The sequence below is a fragment of the Prionailurus bengalensis genome, chromosome E4 (genome assembly GCF_016509475.1).
Source record: "Prionailurus bengalensis isolate Pbe53 chromosome E4, Fcat_Pben_1.1_paternal_pri, whole genome shotgun sequence".
In the NCBI taxonomy this organism is placed as follows: domain Eukaryota; kingdom Metazoa; phylum Chordata; class Mammalia; order Carnivora; family Felidae; genus Prionailurus; species Prionailurus bengalensis.
Window position 1 is genome coordinate 48,089,451 of NC_057360.1, and position 27,700 is coordinate 48,117,150.

Sequence of the window (27,700 nt, forward strand, 5' to 3'; positions counted from 1 at the left end):
CTGTGCTGACAGCTCAGAGCCTGGAGCCTGTTTCAGATTCTGTGCCTCCCTCTCTCTCTCTCACCCTCCCCCATTCATGCTCTGTCTCTGTCTCAAAAATAAATAAACATTAAAAAAAACCATAGAATATTTATCCATCTGTATGGAAAATTTATATGCTATGCTATATGCTAAACAAAACAAGTGAAATTGATATGAGTTCTTTCCTCTGTTATCTTCTGACAAATTCTAAGAAGTTGCTATGACAGGATAGATAAGAAACAGTCTTTTGCTATAAAAATAACTTCATCGTGTCTTTAAAAGAGGCACAGATTTAAAAGTTTTTAGATTATACTTGGATTTATTGATTACCAGGACCATTATAAATTCACATTGTGAGGACAATTCTTGAAATACAGGAACCAAATTTTCTACTTTTATATCAATATAAGAAAAATGAAGTATTTTATACGTTCTTAATAGCTTACAATCACCATGATTTTTTCACATGTAGAAGATATTTGTTATATATTATATTTAGTTTGAGTATAATAGTAGAAAAATTTTACGGATAAAATATCTCTCAAGAACACATCTTTTTATATTGCTCATAATATTATACCATTGACTGTCTTCAAATACCAAGTTTGTCTACTGATTAGTTAATACAAACATTCCATCTATGGAGTGCACTCATGCCAGAGACAACTCATATAGCTACAATTTCTAAAGAACTGGTCTATGCATTATGCGAGCAAAATTTTATTAATAAGAAAACATCCATTTGTTGACTACTACAGTAAAAACTTTCTAATATTGGTGTAATGAAGACCTTCCTTCTCCTCATATGTTAACTGAGCTACATAGGCATGCCATAAATTATGTTATTCATATTGTAACTGTTCTGGACCCCATCCATTTGGGGATCTGTGTTGCTTTTTTCTTTTGAGAATTAAAAGAAATTAATTTATAGTTTTTTTTCTATTTCATTCCTATTCTACTTCTGATTGTGTGTGTGTGTGTGTGTGTGTGTGTGTATGTGTGTGTGTGAATTAAAAAAACAAAGCCAGTACTTTCAATACACCATCTTCAATTTACTCTTTTGAGTATTAGTTAGGAATTGTTGGGCTGAATAGTCTTCAAAAGGTTCTGGTACATTTCTGACTTTAGAAACCTGGGATACGAGTCCCTTTCCATGTGCATATACACTATCTTTTGAGCCTCTTCAAAACACGTTTGAGTGGGTTCTTGAATATTCCTGAGGATAGTCTCTCTTGTTGAACTGTCAATGTTAATCTGAAAAGTGAAATTACACGTACAGCATAAGTAGGTATAATTGAAGACAGAAACTATAATGGAAAGGTTTAATTTATTCCCCACTCTCCTTTTTTTTTCCCTTAGTGGAATAGGGTAATTTTGTCTCAAGTTTCATAGGTATCTAAAACGACTTATAAGAGACAAACTTTGCTTTTTTTTTAAAACTAAACACCCACCTCCATATCCCAGTTTGAAAAAACAAGACAAAACAAAAAAGCCCAAGACCAGGGAAATCTCAGTAACCATTGCTTACTTAAGCAGATGCACGTGGTCTGTTAGTGGAGTCTACAAACAAGGAAGTTTATGAGATGAATATCTCTTTTAAGGAAAAGGGAAGTCGGTACTATTTTAAAGTTTATCTTAGTAGTCATGAATGTTGTTCACTGAATATGCCGTGAAATGGGAAGAGAGTGAAGAGAAGTGGAGAAATAAAGGAGAGAAGTGGTTATTTCAATAAACCAAGTGATTTCCAGACAAGAGTTTTGAGGAACAAGATGATAATGTAGGACTGTCCTGCGTGATAGGAATCTCATATATCATAGCCTACCCTTATCTCCTTGACAAGAGTTTTCATTCCTTATTCTCTCTCTACCAGAAGGGGTCTTAGCGCGTCATTCGCTCATGGTGTTATTTCTTCAGGCAGTTGTAAGTGACCGGCGGTGGCGTCGGTGTGAATGTTTGCTGGATTTGCCGGTTTGGAACTGAGGTGAGCAGTGAGCTTTGGTGCTGTGGTGCAGACTCTTCCCAACACTACTGGGCTTGTCAACACGCCCATTTATGGTATCTGTAGTTCCTTCTAGCAAAGTCAATTCTTCTTACAAGGACTTCTTTTTTTAAAAAAGAAACTTTCCAAGGAATTAAGATAATTTAATGACAAGAGGCTCTGGAGCCAGACAGGCCTAACTTTGAATCCTAACTTTCACTTAACTGATATGTGACACTGAACAAGGTAGTTTCTCAGATTCTCAGGCTTCTTATCTGTAAAATAAGGTTAACAATACTGATTTTGTAGCATAATAGGAGGTACTGGATATAAAGTGCCTGGCGCATATGTGTGCTTGACAGATATTAGCGTCCTTCCCCGGGATGTACTGATTTCCATTAGCCATCATTGTCATGTAGTTACCTCTCTAGGGGACTGTGGCCGGATGTAAATCTTATAAAGCTTTTTTGCCCTAGAAATTCTGCTCCATCGTGAGGCAATTTTCTTATAGGTTTCACATGCCATCCAGAATTTAATATTCTCATCACTGTGCTCCATTTTTAAGTATGCTGCATAGACTACTGGACCATCTAAAATTAATGGAGAAATTAGTTTATTTTGGGGGGTCAAATCATCAAAAAATCTGAACAACATTTAATGCAGATTAAAACTAAAGTTTAAATCAAAGTTCCAAATTATTTAACAAGTGAGTATTATATAATGACACACACAAATGCACACACACACACACATCACACCTTAGATCTATAAATCTGAAGCATGTTTTGACAATGCCAGTCAGTGGTGTGGTTACCCCTTCGTTCTTTTATTCTGAGTCACTCAGGAGAATGTCTACTGATGTGGGTAGGTCTAGGATAGAAGAGGTCACAAGGACCCAGAAAGAAGACTTAAGTTGCATCAGTGGACAGAGCTCTGATCATGAAACTGAAACAAAAAAATCTAAGCCCTCAAAGCCAAACTGGAGGGTCAGAGCAAGGTTTAGAATCTCAACAGGCAGGTCAAGGTTGAAAGAAAAATACCCAAGTCATGTAGGAGTAATAAACTGATCAAGTTGTACATCCTGGGGTGTTTCTCAATATCCAATCTGAGCAGGAGAACACAGATGGATGAAAAGTTCAACTTTATATTCATACATTATGTTTCAAACTAGAAATGAAGGACCAGGCAAAGAATGGAATTTAGATGGGGCATTGGAAACTATCTCAAAATCAAGAGCAGGACAATGGGTATGTGCAGCACAGTCATCAAATGACATTTGATGCCAGAGATGTTTATTCTTAGTTTTTGTCTTAAACTGCATTTCTGGACTGAGTGGCTAATGACATGCATGTGGAAGGAGCTTTTCTGATTGAGGCTCTATTTTGTAGGAGCTAGTGTTTGAAGAAGAGGGTTAGACAAGCTCTCACAAATCTGACACATTAATATGAATCTTTGGGAGAACCAAGTACTCTCAGTATCGAAGATGAACACTCTCAGAACTTCATTGGTGACTAGGAAGTCTCTTGGCATATCTGAGAAATTGAATTTCTAAATGATGAAATGACATAGCTTTTAATTGACAGTAAGAGAAATGTGTGTGTAGGCACATTGAATATGTGACCAAATATAGAATTTTGATTAAAAATATTTTATCAGTATTATTAACTGTTATAAGAAATAATGGTAATCAGATGGAATAGCAATGTAAAATCAGATTTTCCTGGATCTTCACGTAAGAGATTGGATTGAATTTTCTAGCAGTAGAAAGCCTTGACTCCTTGGCTTCTACTTGGCTCTGTTGGCAGTAATACAAAAATAAAGATAACAATTAAGATATTTTTATTCAAGAGATAAACTCAAATAGAGGCAGATCCCTTCTAAGGAGGATTAGGGTTGGGAAAAACTGGTAATCTGCAAGAAGTGTGCCATTTTAGTAATACACAAAATTAGAGCATGTCTCATTATTATCATGTAAGTGAAGCCTCCATGACATTGGGTGGGAAAGGGTTTGAAAGGAACATCACTTGAGTTGAGAGGACAGATGAAATGGGGGTAGAGCGTGTATAAAACTGTAACATAGGAAGTAATATGGATTAGATACTTCTACCCAATGGGGGAATATATTTTATCTTAGATTTCAAACAAGAAGTTTATTTTCACACCAAACTAACTTTAAGATGTGCCTTGCCTCATCACAGACACAGAAAGCTGAGGTCAGAACCAATACCTGTAGCAGTTGGAGCTCCTGTTGGAGAAACAGCTGAATGGAAAGGCAAACCAAAAACAAACAAAACAAAACAACAACAACAACGACAACAAAAAACAAATCAAAACAGAAAGGTATTTCTGGCTTAACAAGCCAGACTTAAAGCTGGCTTAAAGTCTGGATATTGTACTTAGTACTTTGTACTTAGTAGAATTTTGAGTGCGTACCTCATTAGGGACAGAAAATAAGTCCTAAAATAAAGAAATGAGCTATGGAACAGGGGAAAAATGAGATACCAGATAAAATCTGTAGATCCTGGCATGATAGGTGCCAGGTACTCGGATGGGTGAGTGCATGGGTGAGTGGGGACTAGGGAGATGACTTGGAAACCAATATTAGAGTCTGTGTTATAGTATTCTGAATTTGTGTTTATGTTTAGCTTAAATGTATAGTAAAATATTTAGAGATTCTCATTTCAGAACCTGCCGGCATCTGTATGGCCTTCTCTAATTTCTCTCCTGATTGCGAGTGGAGGAAGGATCTTTTCGGGCTGGCCAAATGATTCAACACTTCTCCATATACTCAAGTCCTTTGCTAATGAGGCCATCCATGTTTGCAATTTGTATTTTATATAGATATTTGATAATATGGTAGATTGTAGTATTGATCTTAGTTACTCCCTGCCATTCTTATAGGAGGATTATACTTTTATGTCCCATTTATATCGGCCTTGCCCATTGGATTTGTTTTACCCAATGAAATACATGCAAATTGCCATATGCAGGTGTAAGCAAAAGGCTTTAAGCAGAAGTTTCAAGCAGGTGGCCTGCTGTTGAGCTTTCAAACGGTCATGCAAAGAGTACATTCTGGAAAAGACCTGCTTCTTTTGCCTGAAGGCCAGAATGAAGACATAGAATGGAGGTGGAGCTGAACTCAGTCACTGTGTGGCACAAACAAGAAATGAATGTTTCTTATAAATAAATTAGTGGGATTTTAATGTCGTGTTTTACTGCATCATAACCTGACCTGGACCTGAAAGCAGACGTGGACCATTTGAACTTATCTGATATTTCACGTAACATTCTGGTGTGTAGAATAAGTAAACTCACATGGCTGGTGTGTTTTACAGAATTTTTATAAGTTAACCAAGGCAAGCAGCTGAAAGCACATTTGTATAACGGTGTTCCAGGAATCTGAGTAATTATTAAAGTTGGAACTGAATTGCTCAATTTAGAACTTCTAATGACTCATACAACAAGTGAATTTAAAGGTAGAAAAGCCTTTTCCAAATTAGGCCATGTAGCCCAAAGTAGCCCATTCTGAAGTTGTAAATGATTCTCCTTCCTGAGCATTAAAGAGACGGTGACTCTGTTGGCACAGAGTGAATAAAGATAAACAACAGAATTGCTCATTAAGTTGAGAGGATGGAAAAAGTAGGTTTATGTCATACATAGTGTATGCTTTTCCCTTAAGAATGAGAGTGATGCTTTTGGGACTCTGTAGCTTGTTTCTTTTTTTTTTTTAAACCAGTCATGGAAATTAGTATTTTCTATGACACACAAGGTGACACATGTCAGTTTCTTGATGTGGAAGGGAAACGTGGCATTCCTCTTGGCTGAGTCAGAGCAGTGGCCCATCTGTTCCAGGATTGTTTTCTGCAAGGGGAAAAAGCTTACACCATGAAATAAATCCTAAAATCGTGCTATGCAGCAGTCTTTCATCAGAAATGTGCCTAAAACGATTTTACATCTAGTTTATTTTCAATCTGTACCACTTGGGATAATAAATTCTATAACTGTACTAGCTTCTTCCTGAAGTTTGAAAGTAAATCTGCTTTATTGAATTTCTCTAGTTTCGCTTCTGTGATAATAATCCTTTATGATTTTTCTCTCTTATAAATGTAAATTAAAGTACTATAAGTCATTTTGAAATACAGAGAACCTCTAAAAAAAGATAATAATAATTGTTGACGATTTGATATATTTTCTTTATTCTTTCAGTCCTTTGTTAATGTTTAACTTTCTATCTAACTAGAATTCATTTGTCTATACAAACACAGATACACATACAAATTACTGGCATTATAATGTGAAAGCAATTCTGTGTCACTCATTCATACTTAATATGTAGAAACAGTTTTTATAAAATTTTTTTTAATATTTATTTTTGAGAGAGACCGAGCGCGCGCGAGAGTGGGGGAGGGGCAGAGAGAGGGGGAGACACAGAATCTGAAGCAGGCTCCAGGCTCTGAGCTGTCAACACAGATCCAGTCGCGGAGCTCGAACCCATGAACCGTGAGATCATGACCTGAGCCGAAGTCGGATGCTTAACCGACTGAGCTGCCCAGAAATGTGCCCCAGAAACATTTTCTCCTTTTTATTTTCAAGGGTCACATAGTAGTCCATTGCAAGACAACTCTATATTATATTAGGCTACCCTCCTATTGTTGAATATTTATATTGTTTCCCATTTTTTGTTATAAATTATTTTACATTGAATATTTGGTGTGTAAATCTTTGCATCAGTAATAATTTTATTATAATGAATTTAAAAGAGTGGAATTCCTAGATTATTGGATGTAATGTTTTTGGAAACTCTTGATATCTATTGTAAAATTGCTTTTAGAAAGATTTCATTAGTTCTCATTACTAACAGCAGTGTGAAAGTGTCTGTTTACTCCATCCTTTCCAATCTGATGGGGTAAAACCAGTGACTTGTAACTGTTTAGTTTGCACTTTTAAAATATTAATGCCTAAACATTTTTTCTTTCCTACTGAATTTCAAATCTTTTGGAATTTTTTTTTTTGCATTGTTAGTCTTTTTGGAATTTTTCAGACTTCTTTGTATATTAAAGAAGCTATCTGTTATATTTATTATGTTATCTTCTGTTCTCTTTTTACAGATTATTTTTTAATGATTTTTGAGAAATATTTGTAAGCCACCTAATCTGAAAAAGCCTCAGTTCATCTACCTGACCTGCTTTCAATCTGTTTTGCACTTTTATCAGAGAAAAATCTCTAAGGCAAAAATCTGGCCACAACCCTTTATTTATAACCTTTCAACCTTTTCCCATTGCCCTAATTAAAAAAAAAAAAGGCTGGACGTTGGCAGTGGCTACAGGGCCCATTAGGATACAGTGCTCCCTACCTCTCTATCCTCTTCCCTTGTCACTTCTGGAAATAGTCTTTGTTTGAGCCTTGCTCCTGGCCAAGCAGTGTGCCACCCCCACGCTGTTGTATATGCAGTTCCCTCCTGTGTGGTAGGCTTTGTACTAGGATCTAAGACTGAGGTTAAATATCTGTTTCTGGAAAAATTTCTCTGGAGCAACCTCCTCCTCCCCATCTAGGTAAGTGCTTCCTGTCAGCTGACAAATAGCACCTAGTCTACAATTATTTTAATGATAGTTCCCTCTCACCCTATACCACAGTGTGTTGTATCTACTGATTTACTTTAATTACTCTCCTACTCACAGGCAAACACTTTGATAACTAGGACCCCAGTTCCACCTTCCTATGCCCAGTGCCTATGCACTGCCTGATGGACAGCAGGTACTGACTAAAAAAGGTTTGTCAGTTCAGGCTTTCAGATTCCTCGTGCTTCTATGTTTTCAAGTGAATCTCCATACGTTTTGAAAAGTGAAGAAGTGTGCCCTAATTGTTAGCATCCAGGAAGCACCAAGGACCAGAGGATTATACCTGGCATGTTGTTACTTTTTTTTTTTGGACAGGGAGACAAACATGCACTAATTCAACAGTGGTGTCTATAAAAGGCCAGGTTTTGTTGTTTTGTTTTTCTTCCTGCAAGGTGAACAAGTGCATGAGAAGTTAGAGAAGAGAAACAGTACCGAGGGAAGGGGCTGTGGCCTGGCCGTGCAGGGAATGTGAGGGCTGCTGACGGGAGCCATGGCAACAGCAGTGGTTAGCAGAGGGTAGAATAAATGATAGTGTAGGAGGCTGTCGATGCACAGTGAGCAGTACAGAATCTGTCACAGAGGAAGTGAGCTGAAGGAGGGGCTCTGCCTTAGAGATCAGGATGTACGTGATGGGACAGCAATATCCATTAGTAACTTCTAATGCCTGCTTTGTGTCAGGATGAGGATGCACCGGCCAGTGTAAATCAGAGCAGTCTTCATTGCCTTTAGCAGTAAAATAATCCCATAGTATCCAACCTGGCGTTTCCGAGGCTGTTGGCAGGTGGTTGTGATAACTGAGAAAGGGAGGAAAGTACACCATACACTGAAGGTTGATTTTGACCAAAATTAATAGTGATGCCAACTCTGTGACTCAGAACACCTGCTTATTTAGAATGGCTGAACTCTATGTCCGGTCTGGAGCAAACTGAAGAGGCCATAGAAAAATATGTAACTGGGCTTTCGCACTTGAAATCATCTCTGCAGATTTTAAGTGGGCACTCAACATGACCCAGTCATCCTACCACCCTTCCATGGTATCTTGGTTTATAGATAAAATATCTCTCAAGAACACATCTATCTATGTTGCTCATGGTACTATACCATTGATTGTACTGTGAATACTAAGTTTGTCTGCTAATTAAAGTTATTCTGAGCACTCCATCTATAGAGTAAACTCATGTGAGAGACAACTTATATAGCTACAATTTTTAAATTGGTTCTTTAACTCTCCAGAAGCTATTTCATATCGTCTTTCTTTTTTTTAAATTTTTTTAAATGTTTTTATTTATTTTTGAGACAGAGAGAGACAGAGCATGAGCAGGGGAGGGGCAGAGAGAGGGAGACAGAATCTGAAGCAGGCTTCAGGCTCTGAGCTGTCAGCACAGAGCCCGATGCAGGGCTCGATCTCACAGACTGTGAGATCATGACCTGAGCTGAAGTCGGACACTCAACCGACTGAGCCACCCAGGCGCCCCTCGTCTTCCTTTTTAAGGTCCCAGCACATCTCTCCTCAGCTCTCTGCTGATGACCTTGCCTCAGTCTTCACTGAGAACACTGATTTATTCATGCAGAGATTCCCTCATTTTCTCTCTACCAAATCAACCGACCTACCTCTACTGGTACATGTCCTTTCTAACTTTCCTTCTGATAGGAAAACAATGTCCAAACAGTTCTTTTTTGTCTTCTACCTAATTATGCTTTCCCATGGCTTTGCATTTCTCTGTTGCTCTTAAAATTGTCTCTGCTGTCTTCCCCGTCATCACTTTCTTCCTCTCTGATGGTTGCCATCATCCACAATGATGCTGCTGTATTTCCCAAATAAAATCAACAAGGTCTGTTGCCTATATTTCCAATATTGACCTCATGACTCTTTCTAGCTGCTACTCTTTTCTCTGTTGACCTTCATCTCAAAACTTATGTAAATAATCCCCTATATCCTCGGCCTTGCTTCCTCTTGTCCTATCCATCCCCATGCCTCTGCAACTGTTCCTCCCAAGGCACCATTGGCTTTCATATTGCCATATCCAATGGTCACTGCTCTTTCATCATATTACCTGACTTCTCAGCAGTCTCTGACCACAGTTCACAGCTCTCTTCCTGAAACATGCTCTTTTTGGCCTTTCATGATGATGTACTGTTTGGTCACCCTTAACTCACCTGATGATCTTTTTCCATTTCCTTTGCTGACTCTTCCTCTTCTCTGGATTTAGAAATATTAGTGTCCACCTAAGCTCCATCTCTGGATCTCTCCTCTCCTCTCTCTGAACTCTCCTGCTAAGTAATCTCATAGTCCCATGGCTTTGATTAGAGTTTATATATTAAGTACTCTTGGCTTTGTCTTCCCCACTGACTTCTGGTCTTATGTGGTTTATTTCAATAGCCTTCCAACTGGTCTTTCTGCCTCTTTTTTTCAGAAGAGAACCGGAGGATACATTGACTCTTGTTATTCTTCAGTTTAAAACCACTCATGTGGCCAATAAGGCTCTATACTCTTGTCATGTTGAACTTCTTTAGTTATTTGAAGACACTAACCTCAGTCACATCTCAGGGTCTTTTGAACATGGCTTTCCTTTGTGTGGGCCACTGTGCCCCCCAGATCCCAGCCTGATTGCTCATCAGCTTGATGATACTTCTCATCATTCAGCAATTGGCTCAAATTTTGTGCCTCCTGACAGTTCTCCTCTAATTATCCAATTGAACTACCCTCTCATACTTGCCTTTCTTTGTTATACCACTTGGTTTTTATTTTGTTCAAAGCATTTAACACTTACTGGAATGAATGTTTTCATTAATTTATTTGCTTGTTTGTCTATCTCCTCCCTCTAGAGGGAGCACATGAGCTGAGCACAATGACCTTACAGGTCTTTTTCACCTCTGTCTCAGCGCTTGGTAGGATTGCCAGACACTTGGAATCATTGAATGAATCATCCAAAGAAGTTAGTTGCAGTTTTAGTGATTTCTTTTAATTTATATTAAACATAGTTTACTCAAATATCAATGAGCAACCTCTACCCTCACCTTTTGAGGTTTAGCAGATATGCATATGTGTTATTTTTTCTGGTACCATTTTTTGTCATTTTAATTAAAAGGAAAACTGATCAGTCAAAATTTTGATTTGATTATTTTTCACTCTTGAATCTTTCCAGTTTGTAGAGCCTTTGGGTTTTAGGTGATTGTCGGTCCCCTTGTCATTGCAAAAGCATATTTCTGTATCTTTTCTATTTCTACCAGATTTACCCATCAGAACCACAGATTTCTACTAGGTTTAGTTAGCAGATATAGTCACAGAATTTTCTTTCTATTTTTCATCTTGGTGATGCCCAACATTCTGATGATGTTTGAAGCACAGTGTCTATTTTGGGTCAATATAATTTAAGAAAACAAATTTTGTGATTCTCAGATACTTTTGTCAACAGGTCTGACAAATTTTTTTTCTGACCCATTAAATAACTTACTACTTTTATGTCCATTTGCAAATAATGTAACTCCTTCCTAAAAACTTGGGTGTTTGGAAACTTGGAAGACTTTTATCATCTGTAGACTTGGAAATTTCTGCTTAATTCATTATGGAGATTTTTTTTAAATTTATTTTTGGGGCAGAGAGAGACAGAGCATGAACGGGGGAGGGGCAGAGAGAGAGGGAGACACAGAATCGGAAACAGGCTCCAGGCTCCGAGCCATCAGCCCAGAGCCCGACGTGGGGCTCGAACTCACAGACCGCGAGATCATGACCTGGCTGAAGTCGGACGCTTAACCGACTGTGCCACCCAGGCGCCCCCATTATGGAGATTTTTTTAATAAGACCATTTTTTTTTACACTAAATCCTGAGGAATCCTACGTACTGTATCTCTTCCTTCAAAGAAGCTTTTATCTATATTGGACTTACTTCTAAAATAGTTGACTATCTTTAACATACTGCCAGTCACACCTCCTCATCATTTTACAACAGTCTGAATCAAGTTCCAGCTCAGATTTGCCTCTTGTGAGAAGCTTTTCCCAAAGACCTGCCATTCCTTCTCATCTATCTTCACCTTTTAGCCCATACATAGCAGGTTTGTGCTAGGCGACCTGTATTTCTAGTCTCCCTTTGTTACAGTGATTCACAAATATATGGTGCACATGTATTTTATCTATTCTTATCTGTGCCTTCATGAAAGCACTCTCCAGGGTGCCTGGGTGGCTCAATCGGTTAAGTGGCTACTTTGGTGCAGGTCATGATCTTAAAGCTCTTGGGTTCAAGCCCCACATTGGGCTCTGTGCTGATAGCTCAAGGCCTGGAGCCTGCTTCAGATTCTGTGTCTCCCCCTCTCTCTCTACCCCTACCCCACTCATGCTCTGTCTCTCTCTCTCTCTCTCTCTCTCACTCAAAATAAATGAACATTTAAAAAAATTTAAATAATAAAAAAAAGAAAGCACTTCCACTGTCCTTCTGTCATACATAGTAGGAACTCAATAAATACTTAATTGCTCAGAGATCACACTCCATAATGTATGCTAAAACTCAAAGCAGTTTGCTCTTGGCAGTTTTTTGAGCCCTCAAGATTCTCAGCCTTTTACATAGGGCACTTCATAAGCACACATTTTACTATCACAAGTCGTACGTATTTTAGATGCTGGTCTTCTATGAGGCTGTCCTAACTGGACCTTGCAAGTAATTTTATGTCAAAGAAAGGTGGGTGTATGTTTTTCTTTCTGGATTTAGAGCTTCCTTCTGCTTGTTGAATGTAACAATAGACTCTTCAAGGGAAAGATATAGCTTCATAAAACCATTTTTACTCTGGAAGCAAAAGCCAAAAACCAAAAACCAAACCAAACCCTGACATTCAGTCTTTAGTGAAAAATTTGCCAAAGGCCATTATTTTTAAAAAGTGTGTATACATGCTAACTAATTGGATGTAAATTAAAAAAATAAAATTAAAAAAATTAAAAAAAATATGTATTTGCCTTGCCTTTAAAATGCCATTCGGGCTGTTCCTAGAAGTTGTTTCCATCACCATTTTCTACTTTACCCCAATGTGCTATAAATAGCAGGCTTCCCTGTTCTCTTCTGGGAGATTTTCAGTCTTCGTTAAAAAAAAAAAATCTACCTTTTTTTCTGTGTTATTTCATGTGGTAGATGGGCACAGGGAATTTTGTTTCTTTCAAGCACATTGCCTGGTACCTAAGTGCTTAAGATTCACTAAATGGATATTGAGCACATGAACTGTTTTTAAAAAATTAACTTGTTTGCCAATTAATGTATCATTAAACAATATCTAGACTACTAGAGTTCTTAATTTCTTTTTTTTAAACTTTTTTTTAACGTTTATTTATTTTTGAGACAGAGAGAAACAGAGCATGAACGGGGGGAGGGTCAGAGAGAGGGAGACACAGAATCTGAAACAGGCTCCAGGCTCTGAGCTGTCAGCACAGAACCCGACGCGGGGCTCGGGCTCATGGACCGCGAGATCATGGCCTGAGCCGAAGTCAGCCACTTAACCAACGGACTGAGCCACCCAGGCGCCCCTAGAGTTCTTAATTTCTAACTAAGGTCTTAATTTTACCAGGGTTCTGCCCTAAACTGATGCTTTTCTTGGATCCTCTCTCCCCATGAAGAAGTTGATTTAATTCAGTGTTGTGATGACTATTACTTAATGACTGTCCAGCAAACATGGGTTAAACCAATTCCTGTTCATCTATTGGGACTACACTTAATACATTTCCTTCCTTAGTGGGTTTCTGACTACATGTTCTTAAAAACAGTCTTTTAATCTATGTAGAAAGAGGCATCTACATATCTTAGCTAGAGAACACATTTTACCAGTGTCCTTGGTTAATGTAAACACACTTTATTTTCTGGCATTTAATGTCTGTTTTTTTAGTTTTATCTTTCTGATTGGATGGCCCATAGAATGAATTGTTTTATCATCTTTTTTATTATGTGATTATTAAATTTTTACATGAATTTCACAGTAATTAGATTGCTCTTAAGATTCTTATCCTGCTTTTGCTGGTTTTTATAAAAAGCAGTATGCTATCTTCCTGTCCTCATCTTTTCTGTAAACTTTGCTTATTTTCATGACACTAGATGTCGAAGTAGCTAGTTCTAGGTAGGCTCTCCTTTGAGATCATTACCGAACAATTAACTTTATTTACTTTGTCTATGAGGGCTCCAGGACTGGCACAGAAACTTTTACATAATGTGCCTTAATACATTTTGATATTTTCTTACTAGTATTTGTCTTGTATTTACTCATTGAACACTTATTGGATGCCCATTAGATACAAAGCACATTATTTTTAGTCTCTGGGACGGGGGATGAAAGGTGAATGCGTCTTGATCTGTGCTCTCAGAGAATTTAAGATCTACTGAGAAAGTGCGGAAAAAAACCCAATACACCAAATAGCTGTACTAAGAAGAAGAATAAATAATGATACTAATGGAAGAGAGAAGGCAAGTATTTCTAAGAAGTTTCATGGAAAAAGTGGAAGTTGAATTTTACTACCCAAGATGTGTGGATAACAGAGTAGACAGGACTTAGCGGGGGAAGCCTGGAACAGGTGTGTTGCCGGTGTAGCCAACGGAACAACGGTCACCCTGGCCGACAGGTGTGTTATGTGAAGGGGCAGAGCTTTGGCTAAATCGTGAAAAGTGCACTGAGTTTGGGTGTAGAGAGTCTTGAATGCCAAGTTAGGGATTTTGAACTTCTTGGTAAGCCTCAGAGAAAAAGGAATGGTATTCAGAGACATGCACCTTGTTACTAATAAAAAGAACTACCAATTATTGTGTGCCTAACCTGCTCAGCCATTAAGCTAGATGTTTTATGTCTAACCTGAACAATAATGCTGAAAACATGGGTGATATTACTCTCATGTTACAGATGGAGAATTTGTTACTTCAAGAGAGAGATTAACCTGCGATATGACAAAACAGGAATTACCGGGAGTTGAGACTGAAATCCAAATTCTTTAGCAGTGGATCAATCAATATAGCTGACTAAACATATGCCTTTGTCTCTTCCTCTCATCCCATTGTTCTAAAATTGACATATATATATACACACACACACGTATATGTATATATATATATAATGTTTATTTATTTTTGAGAGAGAGAGAGAGAGAGAGAGAGAGAGAGAGAGAGAGCGCAGGGGAGGAGCAGAGAAAGAGGGAGGCACAGAATCTGAAGCAGACTCCAGGCTCTGAGCTGTCAGCACAGAGCCCAATGCAGGGCTCGAACTCACAAACTGCTAGATCATGACCTGACTCAAAGTCCAAAGCTTAACCTACTGAGCCATCCAGGCACCCTGCAAAAATATATATTTTTAAAAATTCACATGTTGGCAACTTGGATCACAAACTATGAGGAATACTTGAAAAGTAAAAGGCAGGGTTCACAAGTAAATCATGGTCTCAAATGCTTATTGGAAAGGCCTGTTATGATAGGTGGGAGTTCAGGTAGTGATCCAAGTCTGCAGGTGCTATGGAGGGGCCATGAAGTAATTGCCAGAATATCTGATGAAGGTGTTCCTGTAGGAGGAGCCAGGGGTCTACACCTCCCCTAATTGCCCTCTGGGTCAGATAGTGATAATTGTCTCCATATCAAGAGGGGCCCTTGTGCAGAGAGAGCAGGAAGTGCCCCAGAAGCATGGTCACCCCCAGGAGTAACAGGAAGTACTTTACCCAGAGTTACCACCTGCATATCTCATCAATTGAACCATCAAGTAGCATAGCTAAGTCCCCTTCCATAGTCAATAGGTATAAACAGATGAAATATTCACACAGAGGCTAATAAGGAATCTCAAATAAAAAGAGATGTATAGGCAAAAATTAGCAACCATTTGATGGGAACAAACTCCATTAAAAAATATCAAATTCAGCAAACAAGAGAATTTTCTTTGATGGGGCGCCTGGGTGGCTCGGTCAGTTGAGTGTCTGACTTCGGTTCGGGTCATGATCTCACGGTTTGTGGGTTCGAGCCCCACATCGGGCTCTGTGCTGACAGCTTGGAGCCTGGAGCCTGCTTTGGATTCTTTGTCTCCTTCTCTCTCTGCCCCATCCCCATTAGCATTCGGTCTCTCTCTCAAAGAAAAATAAACATTTAAAAAAAAAAGAATTTTCTTTGAGTACTTACAATATTTTTTCCTGTACCTGTCTTCTGATATTTATCATTTTCTACAACTTCCCAATTTTGTACCCAAATACAGTTGACTGCTCCCATGAATAAAAATGCTTCTCATTTCTTGCATTGAGCCTATGACTCTGTCTCCCTAATATCCATTGTTGTTAGCTTTCATTTATACCATCTGAATGTTGATACTTATACACAACTATATGTAGACTTATATAAAGTCCCACTGAAATCAGACACTGATAAAGTTGAAAACTAACTCTGAGGAGTTTTAGAACATCAAGACTCAAAATTTATTCTTACTTTTGAAGGCACTAAGAGCAGCAAATTTTTGAGTTTTCTAAAATTCTAACTTTAGAAGGCTATGATAAGACAGTATATTTCAGTATGTGTTACGATTTAGACATATTTTCCAAGGGATTTTACACATACACTTGTGAAGACTAAATATTCACAGTGACTAATCTTGTTTTAATTAACAGCAAAGAAAATAATAGTGGTTGACACGACAAACTATTTTCAGGTTTTCTTTTTGTGACTGGGGCAGCTGCCATTCTGAAGGCTGTGAGAAGAGCTGCATACGTTCATCACCTAGGGCCACTTTTTTCTCTTAGGAATGAAACTGGTTATTCAAACATATACCTCATACTCACATTTCGTAGCCATCAACTTCTCAAAAGACTGGGCCCACTGTAACACTTCCTCCAAAGTAATGCTTTGAAAAGAAACAAAAGGTGCTCATTGCATCAAAATATTCTCAAGGTTTTGCTGAATTAAATAGAAATATATGATCCTGAAAATAATGCCACAATATAGCTATACTGTATTTGTATGTGTTTTTTTTTTAATTTTTTAATGTTTATTTATTTTTGAGAGACAGAGCATGAGTAGGGGAAGGGTAGAGAGAGAGAGGGAGACACAGAATCCCAAGAAGGCTCCAGGCTCTGAGCTGTCAGCACAGAGCCCAAAGTGGGGCTCTAACCCACGAACTCTGAGATCGTGACCTGAGCTGAAGTCAGATGCTTAACCGACTGAGCCACCCAGGCGCCCCATATTTGTATGTGATTTTAAAAGGAGATTTATCTTTCTGTGATCTTTTACATTTTATTTTTACTTTCTAAATTGTTAAAATTAAACAAAATTATGAAAGTAATGTAAATTTGAAAATATGATAAATTTTTACAAGATAATGATCTGTAGCACCCTTAGTCCTGTAATTTACCTATTCCTGAATTACTACTATTAATATTTTTGATTTCTTTTTAGTGTTTTTGTTATGTGTGTGTTAGTGTGTTTTATTTTTTTTTTTTTAATTTTTTTTTTTTTAACGTTTATTTATTTTTTGAGACAGAGAGAGACAAAGCATGAACGGGGGAGGGTCAAGGAGAGGGAGACACAGAATCTGAAACAGGCTCCAGGCTCTGAGCTGTCAGCACAGAGCCCGATGCGGGGCTTGAACTCACGGACCACGAGATCATGACCTGAGCCGAAGTCGGCCGCTTAACCGACTGAGCCACCCAGGCGCCCCGAAACCAAGAGTCAGATGCTTAACCAACTGAGCCACTCAGGCGCTCCATAGTGTGTTTTAACCAAGAAGTAGCCTTACTCTGCGTGTGTGTTTGTGTGTGTGCATACTTTGTGAGTGTGTACATATATATGTATATATTATTTTTAATAAGTTTTTATATGTCATCACAATTGTCTTAATAACCACTTATTATGTTATAACTTATAATTATAGATTTATAATCACTGCTAGTCACCGAGGAGTGTTGAGTATTCCACAAGGGAGCATTCTATAGTTTACATATTCTCAATGAGCATTTTGATTATTTCTTACTTTTTAGCATAAAAACTTGTGATTAAGGCTTGCTATGATCAAATAAGGTAATTGTTGAGGGAATTCACAGAAGTAGAATTAAAGTGGGTCAAAAATGCACATTTTTAAGGTTCTTGGTGTAAGTTGCCAAATTGCATTTGGGTTTGTATTGTGTGCTGCTGTCACCAGCAATGTGTTTGCCATTTAGACTCTTCACATCTTGGATTCATCCACAAAGCTTCTTTGCATGCATTCATAGAATAAAGTTATTAACTCTATATCTACTTGATGTAGGTATTTTCTCTATTATTTGCTATAAATTTTTTACGTGTTGAAGGTTTGAATTTTTAGTACTGTGAATAATATGTAAATAAACAGTATAAGAAACCATTTACAATTTCAAAAATATCTGTGAAAGATATGGGTTTGAAGCTTCATTTCTGTTCATTTTTTCTGGGCTTTGTGAGGTGAATTGGCAAGTGACTATGTATTCTTACATATAAATCATTTTATTTTCTCTCCTTTAAAATAATCATTGTGTTCACTGCCATTCAGTTTATGATTGTTTCAGTTTACAATGGTTCATTCTTAATTTTCCAGTTTTCAATAACATCATATAATCAGATAGCTCTACATACAAGCAAACCCTGTCCATTGGCTACTTTTGGTATAGTTTGCTCAATAATTGGTTTTGAGGGAAAAGCCATCAGCATTAGTAGGTACTTAACACAATGAAGGAAGATTAGTTAAAGAGGTTAAAAAATGACCTAGAACATGGAAAAATATCAAGATCTTAAAAAGGTCAAGTATCTTTTGTTTTCTGCAAATTCAGATGGCTCTTGCCAGTTTTAGATGGACTATGTGCATCAGCACTGAGGCTTAACAGTATACTGCTGTAAAGATTGCTTAAAAAAAAAAAAAACATTTCCATGAAATGGTATCTGACTCACTGTTCTTTTCTGTTATTAAGAACTTTAAAAACAGTAACCTCAGGTAACCTTTTCCATCCAGTAAAATGGTAAGTGCTAGGTAAGGTATGTGGCACGCCTCTCTGTCCCACCCATTCTCATTATATAGGAAAAAATAAAATGTACAACGTGAGTGAAGAGGCCATCATTGTCTTGGCTTAGCTTAAAATAAAGTGTTGGTACTTTGTTGGCTAGAGAATTCTTCTGCCTCTAAGATTCATGAGATTTAGGGAGATAGACCATGATTGGAATGGTTATGGTTGGTGTTAAAATTATGCAATGAGGGGTGCCTGGGTGGCTCAGTTGGTTAAGTGACCAACTCTTAATTTTGGTTTAGGTCATGATCTCATGGTTCATGAGTTCGAGCCTCCATCAGGCTCTGCACTATCCTAGTGTGGAGGCTACTTGGGATTCTCTCTCTCACTCTCTCTCTCTCTCTCCCTCTCTCTCTCTGCTTCTCCCATGTGCTCTCTCTCTGTCAAAATAAATAAACTTAAAAAACTGTGAAAATGAAATTTGGTTTTGGCTTAATCCCATTTGGCTTGTAATTTTTTCTGAGTATCTCACAAACTTCATGCTGTCCCATGGCTATCCAGCTGTCTGTATGCTAATAATTCTAAACACCTCTGTCTCCTCACCTACCTGGATTTCCTAATAAAAAACAGGGGAGTATTCTGAGACCTCATGTCATTATGGAAACAAGAATGGAGAGTGTTTGGAATCTGACAGTCCTAAATTCTAATTCCAGTGCTGCATTTAATAAATTTTGGTTTTACCTCAAATCTTTGAGCCCCTGCTTTATTATCTATAAAATGGGGATAATATCTATTTCTCAAAGCTATCTATCTGGAAAATTAAAGTACTTCGTGAAAGTAAAGCACCTAGCAAGTGACTGTTATATACCAGCTTGCCAGGAATGTGAATTCTCTTTCCTTGGTCTCTCCCTTCCCTGATGGGGGTGGGGGGTCTGCAAGGCAAGTAGAAAGACATGTGAGCCCAGATGGTGATACTCGATGGGAGTCACCAGCAGAAGAGAAGGAAGCTATTCCCAAATTAACCTGTTTCATCTTCCTCTTTGCACGTGCCTGTTCAGTGTAGTAGCTTCACCTGGTTGTTTAAAATGCTGAGCTTTGGGCCTTATTGTCTCTTCCACCTACCACTGCAGCCTCCTCCCCATCTCACACAAATGCTTTTAAGTGTTTTTGGACATTTAGGTACCAGGGGGTGGAGCATGCATGCCAGGAGCTCTAACCTAGCAAGGGAGATGTGGCTACGACTGAGTATTCCAGAGTATTCCACGTGGACTAAAGTTAGGCACTCTGGTTAAACTCCTGGGAACCCTGAGGTGGAAACTCCAATCAAATGGTTTGTTACCCTCCTGAGGCATTCTGCTTTTTATTTCAACAGTCACCGTTCCCATCCAAATAGCTACATTTTTTCTTTTGGCAAAAAATCCAAGAGCCTCAGGAGCTTGGTAAGCATTTGGTTACCTCCCCAGTCTCACTTCTTCCAACTGGACATGAGGTTTCTGGCACTTTGTAGATGGAGGGTTTGAATCATGAAAACAATATTTTGGATAAAGAATCTCATTTTAACATAAACAATATAAAATGTTAGAAAAAGTCTCAGTATTTATTCATAATAGACACTGTAGAGACATTAAACCTGCTTAATTCTCAAGTGTAAACCATAACTAATGAAAATGAAACCTTAGTGTAATACATGATTGCTCTTCTGGTGGAATTACTCATGTGTAAATGCAAATTCTACATTCTGAACAAAATATATTAAATTAGCAGTTGAATAAATGTACACCTATTTATCATGTGGTAAATATGCATTATGGTGGCCATAGAATTTAAATGCTACTTACTTTGACGGGAGCCTCTGAGATTCATCTCTGCAAGGCTTGCAAATCCAACAAGTCCGCCTGCTCATTTTTCTAAAGCAATACAGAGATATACTTAGTATAATTTAGTCATTTAAAATAATTATATGCTAGAGTCAATGTCTCAGGAATACCCAAAATTATAAATCATGAAAAAATAAGCATGGGTTTTTGAAATTAATGGAATACAGTCACTGGCGGGGGCAGAGAGAAGAGACGAGAACAAAAAGACTCATCTCATAAATATTTTTTAGGAACATAGGTTCTTAGAGTTGTGACTTTAGAACCCATCTGGGCCACTTATTCATCATAATGGTGTTTAAAAAAAATGCAGCTCACTGAGAAAGAGCTTCCCATTTAGGGCCCACTAACAACAAAGTCAACTCCCACATCTTCCCTTTTTTGGATAATTCTTAGTTTTAGAAAGAGCTCTCAATCTATTAAATAAGAATTTGCTTTTTTTTTTTTGTCATTAGCCACATAAAATAGTGTAAAAGGTTAAAAAAGAAAACAACAAGCCTCCTTAGGAGTGAATTCTGAGAGGGGGGTTGCTTACCTGGTTTTCCCCACTCTCAGCAGTGTGACCTTGGCTTTAAAATTCAGGTACTCAGCCCAATACTCAGCCTGTACTCAGCCCAGGCTTTATATAACAATGTATGTCATAGAAGGTTTTCAACTTGGGACTTTGAAAAACAACTCAAAAATTTAAGAATAATTAAATCTACAATTTATAATGAGAGCTGGAAATATTTTGCTAAACATATGCACACTTACATACAATGAATTATTAAGGATAACAGTGAGTTCTTTTTAAAAATTTTTTTTTTTAACATTTTATTTATTTTTGAGACAGGAAGAGACAGAGCATGAACAGGGGAGGGTCAGAGAGAGGGAGACACAGAATCTGAAACAGGCTCCAGGCTCTGAGCTGTCAGCACAGAGCCCAACGTGGGGCTCTAACTCATGGACCGCGAGATCATGACCTGAGCCAAAGTTGGCCGCTTAACCAACTGAGCCACCCAGGCGCCCCAACAGTGAGTTCTTATATCAATCTTTATTGACTCCTTCGAAACATCTGCTGAACATTTATTATGTGCAAAGATCCTGCCTTTTCCTCTTCCTGTCCTCACTAGCAAGCACTTAAAATCCATGTGATGGGGACTTTGAGACAGGAAGTCCAGGAGCCCATGAGTACACACAGGAGGAGAAGCTAACCAGCCTTGGTGGTGGTTAGAGATGACATTCCAGTAAACTAATAGCTGAGCTGGAACCTACGGGATGTGCAGGAATGTGCTGAGTGGAGGGGATGGGGAAGCTTGGGCAATGGGTTATGTCCTAATTGAGGAAATGAATGTAGTCATTACTTGAATATAGAATTTGGCAGGGAGAAAGTGGAGGGAAAAGGCTAGAGAGTTAAGACTGGACCAATAATCACATTCAAAAATGCTTGTTGCCACAAGAAAGTGATGAGAGATAAAGTTGGAAGATAGGCAGAAGCTGGGCATGTTAGGTCATATACATGATCAGTTTCATAGTAAGACACTGGAAAATCATTGAAGGTTTTAAAATATTTGACAAGTTAACATTTGAAATTGGTTCTGTGAGTAGACTTGATTGTAATGGTGCAGAGGCGGAATCCAGAAGACTAGTTAAGGGGTGCCTGCAGGAGTGCAGGTGAGGATATTATAGGCTTAAATTAGGAAGGTGGCAGTAGAGATGGAGGGAAGGGGATAGATTTTAGATGGGCTAGAGGAAGAACTACCAGAACTTGATGTACTGGATATGGAAGGTGGGAGAAAGAAAGGAAAGAAGTTCAGGTGAAAGATTTGACCTCAAGGTAGAGGTGGTAGTTTTTATAAAACACATAGAAGCCAAAAGAAAAAACAAGGTGGCCCAAGAAGAGAGTATGTACTGAGAAAAACAGATTTCCCAAGACAAGTGACTCAGAGACAGACTGAAAAAGGGAGCCTGTAGGAGGATAATCAGGGTAATGTGGTACCAAGACACCAAAGAATGAGTTATCAAAAAGCAAAGACTGGCCAATTTAGTGTTAAGAGCTGGGAAGAGATGAAGAGAACAAAGGACTGAAAACTATCCATCGATTTGCTAACAAGAAGGTTATCGAGAACCTTGGTGAGAAGGCTTTTGGCAGAACAGGGAGGGCAGCAGCAAGAGGGGAGAAAAAGCAAGAGGAAATGGAGACCTGGACAAATATAGGGCTACTTATACTTCCTCTCTCTCCTTCTCCCTCCCTCCATCCCTTCCTTTTTCCCTCCCTCTCTCCCTTTCTTCCTTTCCTTCTGATGAAAGCCACTGACCGAGTGTTATAACAGAGACAGAGAAGCAGGACTATGCTGTTTGGCCATTCTGGCCTGCACATCTCTAGGAGTATAGTTTATAAAGTCTCCAATGTGGCTGACATGCCCTGAGATTGGCAAATGGTGTCTGTGGAAAAAAGTTGCAGACAGCCGAAAGGAGGAAAACCAATAGATTTTCAGGTTTCTGAAAAAGGAAAAAAAAAGGAACCAGAATTCAGATTGTGGGCAACAGGACATTAAAGAACTAGAGGAAGAAATTACTGTCTTCTTGTCATTAGAGTGGGCATAGATCTAAGTATATTTGCAGTTTTGGGGATAGGTATTTATGGGTGTTGTGGGTTGATGGACTTCATTTTCTGTATGGGTCTCTCTACCGTAAGGAGGAACAAGGGACAAGGTAGCTAAGTAGATCTACAGGAAAAAAACAAAAACAAAGTTGGGACTCTTTTGATTGCAAATATAGATTCAAACTAGTTCAAGCAAAAAAGAGAGTTGATTATAAGGATATATCTGTGTGTGCTGTTAGATTCTGGATAGCCTTAAATGTTGAGCTCTATTTTGTTGTAGTAATAATTCACTGAGGTCTGTAAATAATAGCTGTGTTGAAAACAAGAGGTTTTTTTTATAGAAAGATAAATCTGACTGAAGATGATTAATACTGAAATCATTGAGGCTAAGAAATCTCTTACATTGGCTGTTAATAACTGATCTTTTTCATAATTGGGCCCTGAATGAAAATTAAGATTCTTCATCTCTGTAATCACTTCTATGATGTAGGTTACCCAGTGACTCTTTGCTTCTCTTCTTCTAAGTAGGAGGATGGTAAAGAAGTTCCTTCCATCCTGTGTCAGGGTAATTAGTCATCACTGTCTTCTGCTCGGCATTGACCTCTCCCTATCTACTACATTTAACAATTTTTTATATCTCTTTGTCTCTTCATTTGGTGTATTAGAGCTATGTGTGCACATTAGTGATTTCTGTAACTAAATTCATGTCTAGGGGTGCCTGTGTGGCGCAGTCAGTTAAGCAACCGACTCTCAAGTTTGTGAGTTCAAGCCCTGCACTGGGCTCTGTGCTGATGGTGTGGAGCCTGCTTGGGATTCTCTCTCTCTCTCTTTCTCTCTGCCCCTATCCTGTTTGTGTGTACTCCTTGTCTGTCTCTCACTCAAAAATAAATAAATAAACTTAAACAAATTAAGAAAAGGTACAATTCATGTCTATTTACAAGTTAGTATGTATTTTTAAAGAGCTTTAATGGAACTGTTTGGTAAAGATAGAACTGTCTTAGTATTCAACACTCACTGGGGTCAGAAGCATGGCAAAGGTAAAGTGATTTCCAGATGCATTAGAGTTTAGGGGGTTCCCACAGCTCCTGACAGGTGACTGGGTATATTAAAATAATTCTAGGTTCTGGAGGCAAATAAGTGCATGAGTTCGGGGTCTTATTAGCTGTATGAACTTGCACACAGTAAGTAAACTTTTAGATTTTTAATTTCGTTTTCCCTAAAATGGAATTGTAAAGATTAGAAAAATGCTTATATGCAAAAACTTTCTGTTCCAGTTAATCTGACCTTCTTTCAGCTTCTTGCACTCTGTCACTCAGGAAATATTTCCTAAGCTCTTTTGTATGCGCAGGAAACACACATCTATCGGACTGCATTCCTTCCTCTTTTTGAATTTCAGCTCAGACCTTGTAAGTTTTCCAATTAACCTTATCCATTCTTCAATGTGTTAGCATACTTCCTGCAACTCTTCCTTCTTTTCATTTGTTTGCTGCTGTGTTCCTAGATTTCAATTTTCGCACATTATATTAGCAGCTGGGTTCCAGCTTTAGAACTAGCTGGTCTGCTACATCAGGGCAGACACTTTGGGGCAAGTGTGTCCTGTTGAAGCGACGGGGTGGCTGGGAAGGATTTATTTGGCCAGAGGAGCTCAGAGAGGACAGACCAGCAGAGCTAACCCTTACAATTAGGCAGATTTCTCCTCTATGGAGATGCCTGGTCTGGCGGAGAGGAGAGGTCAAGCTATGGGCCTCCATGTGGGGCTTCATCCATTCATCCATGTGGTGGAAAGGCTATCTTTTAAAATTCCAACAAAGGCTCTGAATAGACCAGTAGCAGCCCTGCATTCAGCTACGTGTCTGATTCAGAGGTTCTCTGGCCCCAGGCGCTCATTAGTTGGGTGACCTTTGGAAAAAGAGTGTGATATAAATGTATGAAAATAATGTTATTTATATTTCTGACTTTTCTACTCCTAACAGACTATAAATTCGCTGAAGTGTTATGTTCAAATACTATTTGATAATCCTGTGTAAGTAGTTGTTTATATGTTGTTTAGTATTCTAGGTCATTCACAAATTGATTAACTTATAGAATACCAATAGAATATAATGATATAAAAACATCCAAAGTAAATAAAATATTTGGTGACAGAATTATGTAAGAGATGTATTATGCATAAAATAAATAGATCACAAAGCAGTTTTGTTTTACAAAGTTCTTTGGTTTTCTAGTCCATTAAGAGCTGGAGTTTGTTGGGGGCTGTCCCAGTATAGGAGTCCCTGCGCACCATGTCCCTGCTCACCTGCTGGAGACTTACTGCTCATCTTCTAAGATCTCAGAAACCAAATGTCCACTGCACCTCCCTCTTTTGATTACTAGTGGATTTGCTATCACTGTGCACTACTCCTTTGCTGAAATACCACAGAACATTCTCCATATCCTCATAATGCCTTCTACTTTGAAACCAAGAGATAAATTCACAAACAGGTTACCCAGCTTCTGATAATAGAACAGATTGGCCGCCTTGAGCTTATTGGTTCTTTTAGCCAAAACACTGCTAAAATTATAGTTAATTTTAACTTAACATGAAGAAGAATAGAGATTAAACAGGGAGACAAAAAACAATGAAATCTTTTAAACTAATTTTGGAAGATGGAAAGTGGATGAAGAAATAGAAATTAAAATTCTCATACCTCTAAAGTTAGAAAAGAATTTTGTCTGACAAAATGAAGAAAATAAAATTCAGTCTGAAGACAAAGAATTTCCAAGAACAGCTAGTGGTTTAAAAAGAAATATCTGCAATCCTGCTTTCGACAGTATGTACCATTAAGTAATACACCTGCATCTACAGTTTGTTACTACCAAAATTTAGAGTGACAGGGTGAAACCTTTTCATATTTATAATTGAGAACTTTGAAGAAATAATTTTGGTAATTCCAAAAAAAATGTAAATTAATAAACTTACTTGGAATTAGAGAATACCTTGTCATTTACTGGTAAAAATAAAAATTATCTTCAAATATCCCATAGAACTAAAATTCTATTTTGGCAAAAAGAGAGTTTCTGTGAAAGAATGACCTAAATGGATATGAAATAGAATTGATTTAAATTGGAGAAACTCACCAAGCTTCAAATCAACAACAATCATTTTTTTCTCATGTTAGTAGTATGGTATGTGGAAAAATTCCATTGACCTAAAAATAAGATAAATAACAAAAGCAAAAAATTATTGTGTGCTTCCTGGAGAATGCATATTTCGCAAAATATTTCTATAAATACCTTGCTTATATTTTAAGTAAATAATTTTTTCACTATGTAAGTGCTAGATTATGGTTATCCTTATTTTTGATTTAACTCCTTATCTAGAACTTTATTAATTTCATACATTGATATTGTAAAAATTCCTATACTTTTCATTTGTATTTTCCATTAGGTTTTCTTTAAATATTTTTTTTTGTTTATCTCATGTTAACAATATACATTAATTTTCTTATCTTTAAAAAATTTTCAATATCCTCTTGGTAAAACTAGTATGGTCTTTTACACTCTAAGCATAATATTTAGTTAGGTTTTCAAAATGATTTTGCCTCCAATGTTTTCTCTTGATTATTTTAAAGAAAGTATATATTTCATCTATATAATCTAATATTTAGAGTGGTTTATAAATGCTTTAGTGATGAATTGAGTTGGATATATATTATGCCAGAACAATCCAAGCTTTAGCTAGCATTTAAATGAAATCTTTCTCAAAGCAATACGAAAATAAATTAATTGTCTTCATTTTCACCTTTTCACATATTTAAATGTTTTTATTATCCTGACGGGTGATAAATTCATTCTGTTCAATATAATCTCTGCATTTAAATGTGTTTATTTTATGATATAGAATATCCCATAGAATTTAGAAAAACCTGGAGCAATTTACATTTTAGTGAGGTTTTGTTTGACACAGTACATAGAATTCTTGCTTGTCAAAAAGCAAGTAATTTGTGCGTAGTTGTGGTTAGGCATAACATTAAGGAATGAAGAAATTCTGTAAAATCAAAATTAACGATATCTCATGTAAACCTTACAACAATCCATACATGGAGTCAGCACAGCTAATCCAGTGTTGGAACTAATTGTTTGATAACGTATGATGTTTGAAGCAAACAATTCTGAGATAACTGATTTTGTTAAATATCTTCATCTAAACATGTACATCCCACCCAAAAAACACATAAAATGAGAGTATCCCTTACTCTTAGCCAGTAATATTTCTTTTACTGCCCAATTTAGAACCTTCATTTATACATGTGTGACTATAAGTATTTTTTAATTATAGAAAGCCTAGGCCAGGCAAACATGTGTTTGGGAGTTTGTTTGTTTTCCTTAGAAGAAAGCTAACACTTCCAGTGGTCCTGCTGTTAAAGTAAACATCCACTAGTCATTTACATCAAGCCAACATTATTGTAGTCATCAACTATTTTATGGAATCGTATACTTACAAATATATCCTGTAGAACGGTCCACCATGCTAAATTTTATTTTCTATCGGTATGATCCTTTTGAAATCAGGTGCTGAAGGTCCATGAGACAGCCACCATTATATTTTTCCTGGCATAAAATAACTTTACTGTCTCTATAATTACCTTTGATGGCACTCTGCCCTCTCTATGAATGTTCTGTTTTTACACATGTATCTATGCAAAAAGAGGT

General features: G+C 37.6%; 1 protein-coding gene across 2 annotated transcripts; it reads right to left on the bottom strand.

Moving 5' to 3' along the window:
* Positions 1-312: 312 nt before the first annotated feature.
* On the bottom strand, positions 313-27,700 carry RGS13 (regulator of G protein signaling 13). 2 transcript variants are annotated; one of them, XM_043569412.1, is made up of 6 exons: positions 27,490-27,700; positions 26,126-26,196; positions 20,389-20,457; positions 16,382-16,443; positions 2,423-2,589; positions 313-1,275 (listed from the first exon to the last, which is right to left on the bottom strand). In XM_043569412.1, exons 3-6 carry the CDS (start codon positions 20,451-20,453, stop codon positions 1,093-1,095), a joined length of 477 nt encoding a protein of 158 aa, XP_043425347.1. In that variant the 5' UTR covers positions 20,454-20,457; positions 26,126-26,196; positions 27,490-27,700; the 3' UTR covers positions 313-1,092. The 2 variants fall into 2 exon arrangements, with proteins under 2 accessions (XP_043425347.1, XP_043425346.1); XM_043569411.1 differs by lacking the exons at positions 26,126-26,196; positions 27,490-27,700 and adding an exon at positions 22,722-22,863.

Bases quoted from the DNA above. Each gene is read 5' to 3' on its own strand.
- RGS13 (XM_043569411.1), bottom strand. From the start codon at position 22,783: ATGTGCAGGCCAGAATGGCCAAACAGCATAGTCCTGCTTCTCTGTCTC. The intron at 16,444-20,388 runs GTAAGTAGCATT...TTCTTTTCAAAG, and splicing joins TCTCAGAGGCTCCCGTCAAA to CATTACTTTGGAGGAAGTGT. The intron at 1,276-2,422 runs GTAACTACATGA...TTCACTTTTCAG, and splicing joins GGCCACAGTCCCCTAGAGAG to ATTAACATTGACAGTTCAAC.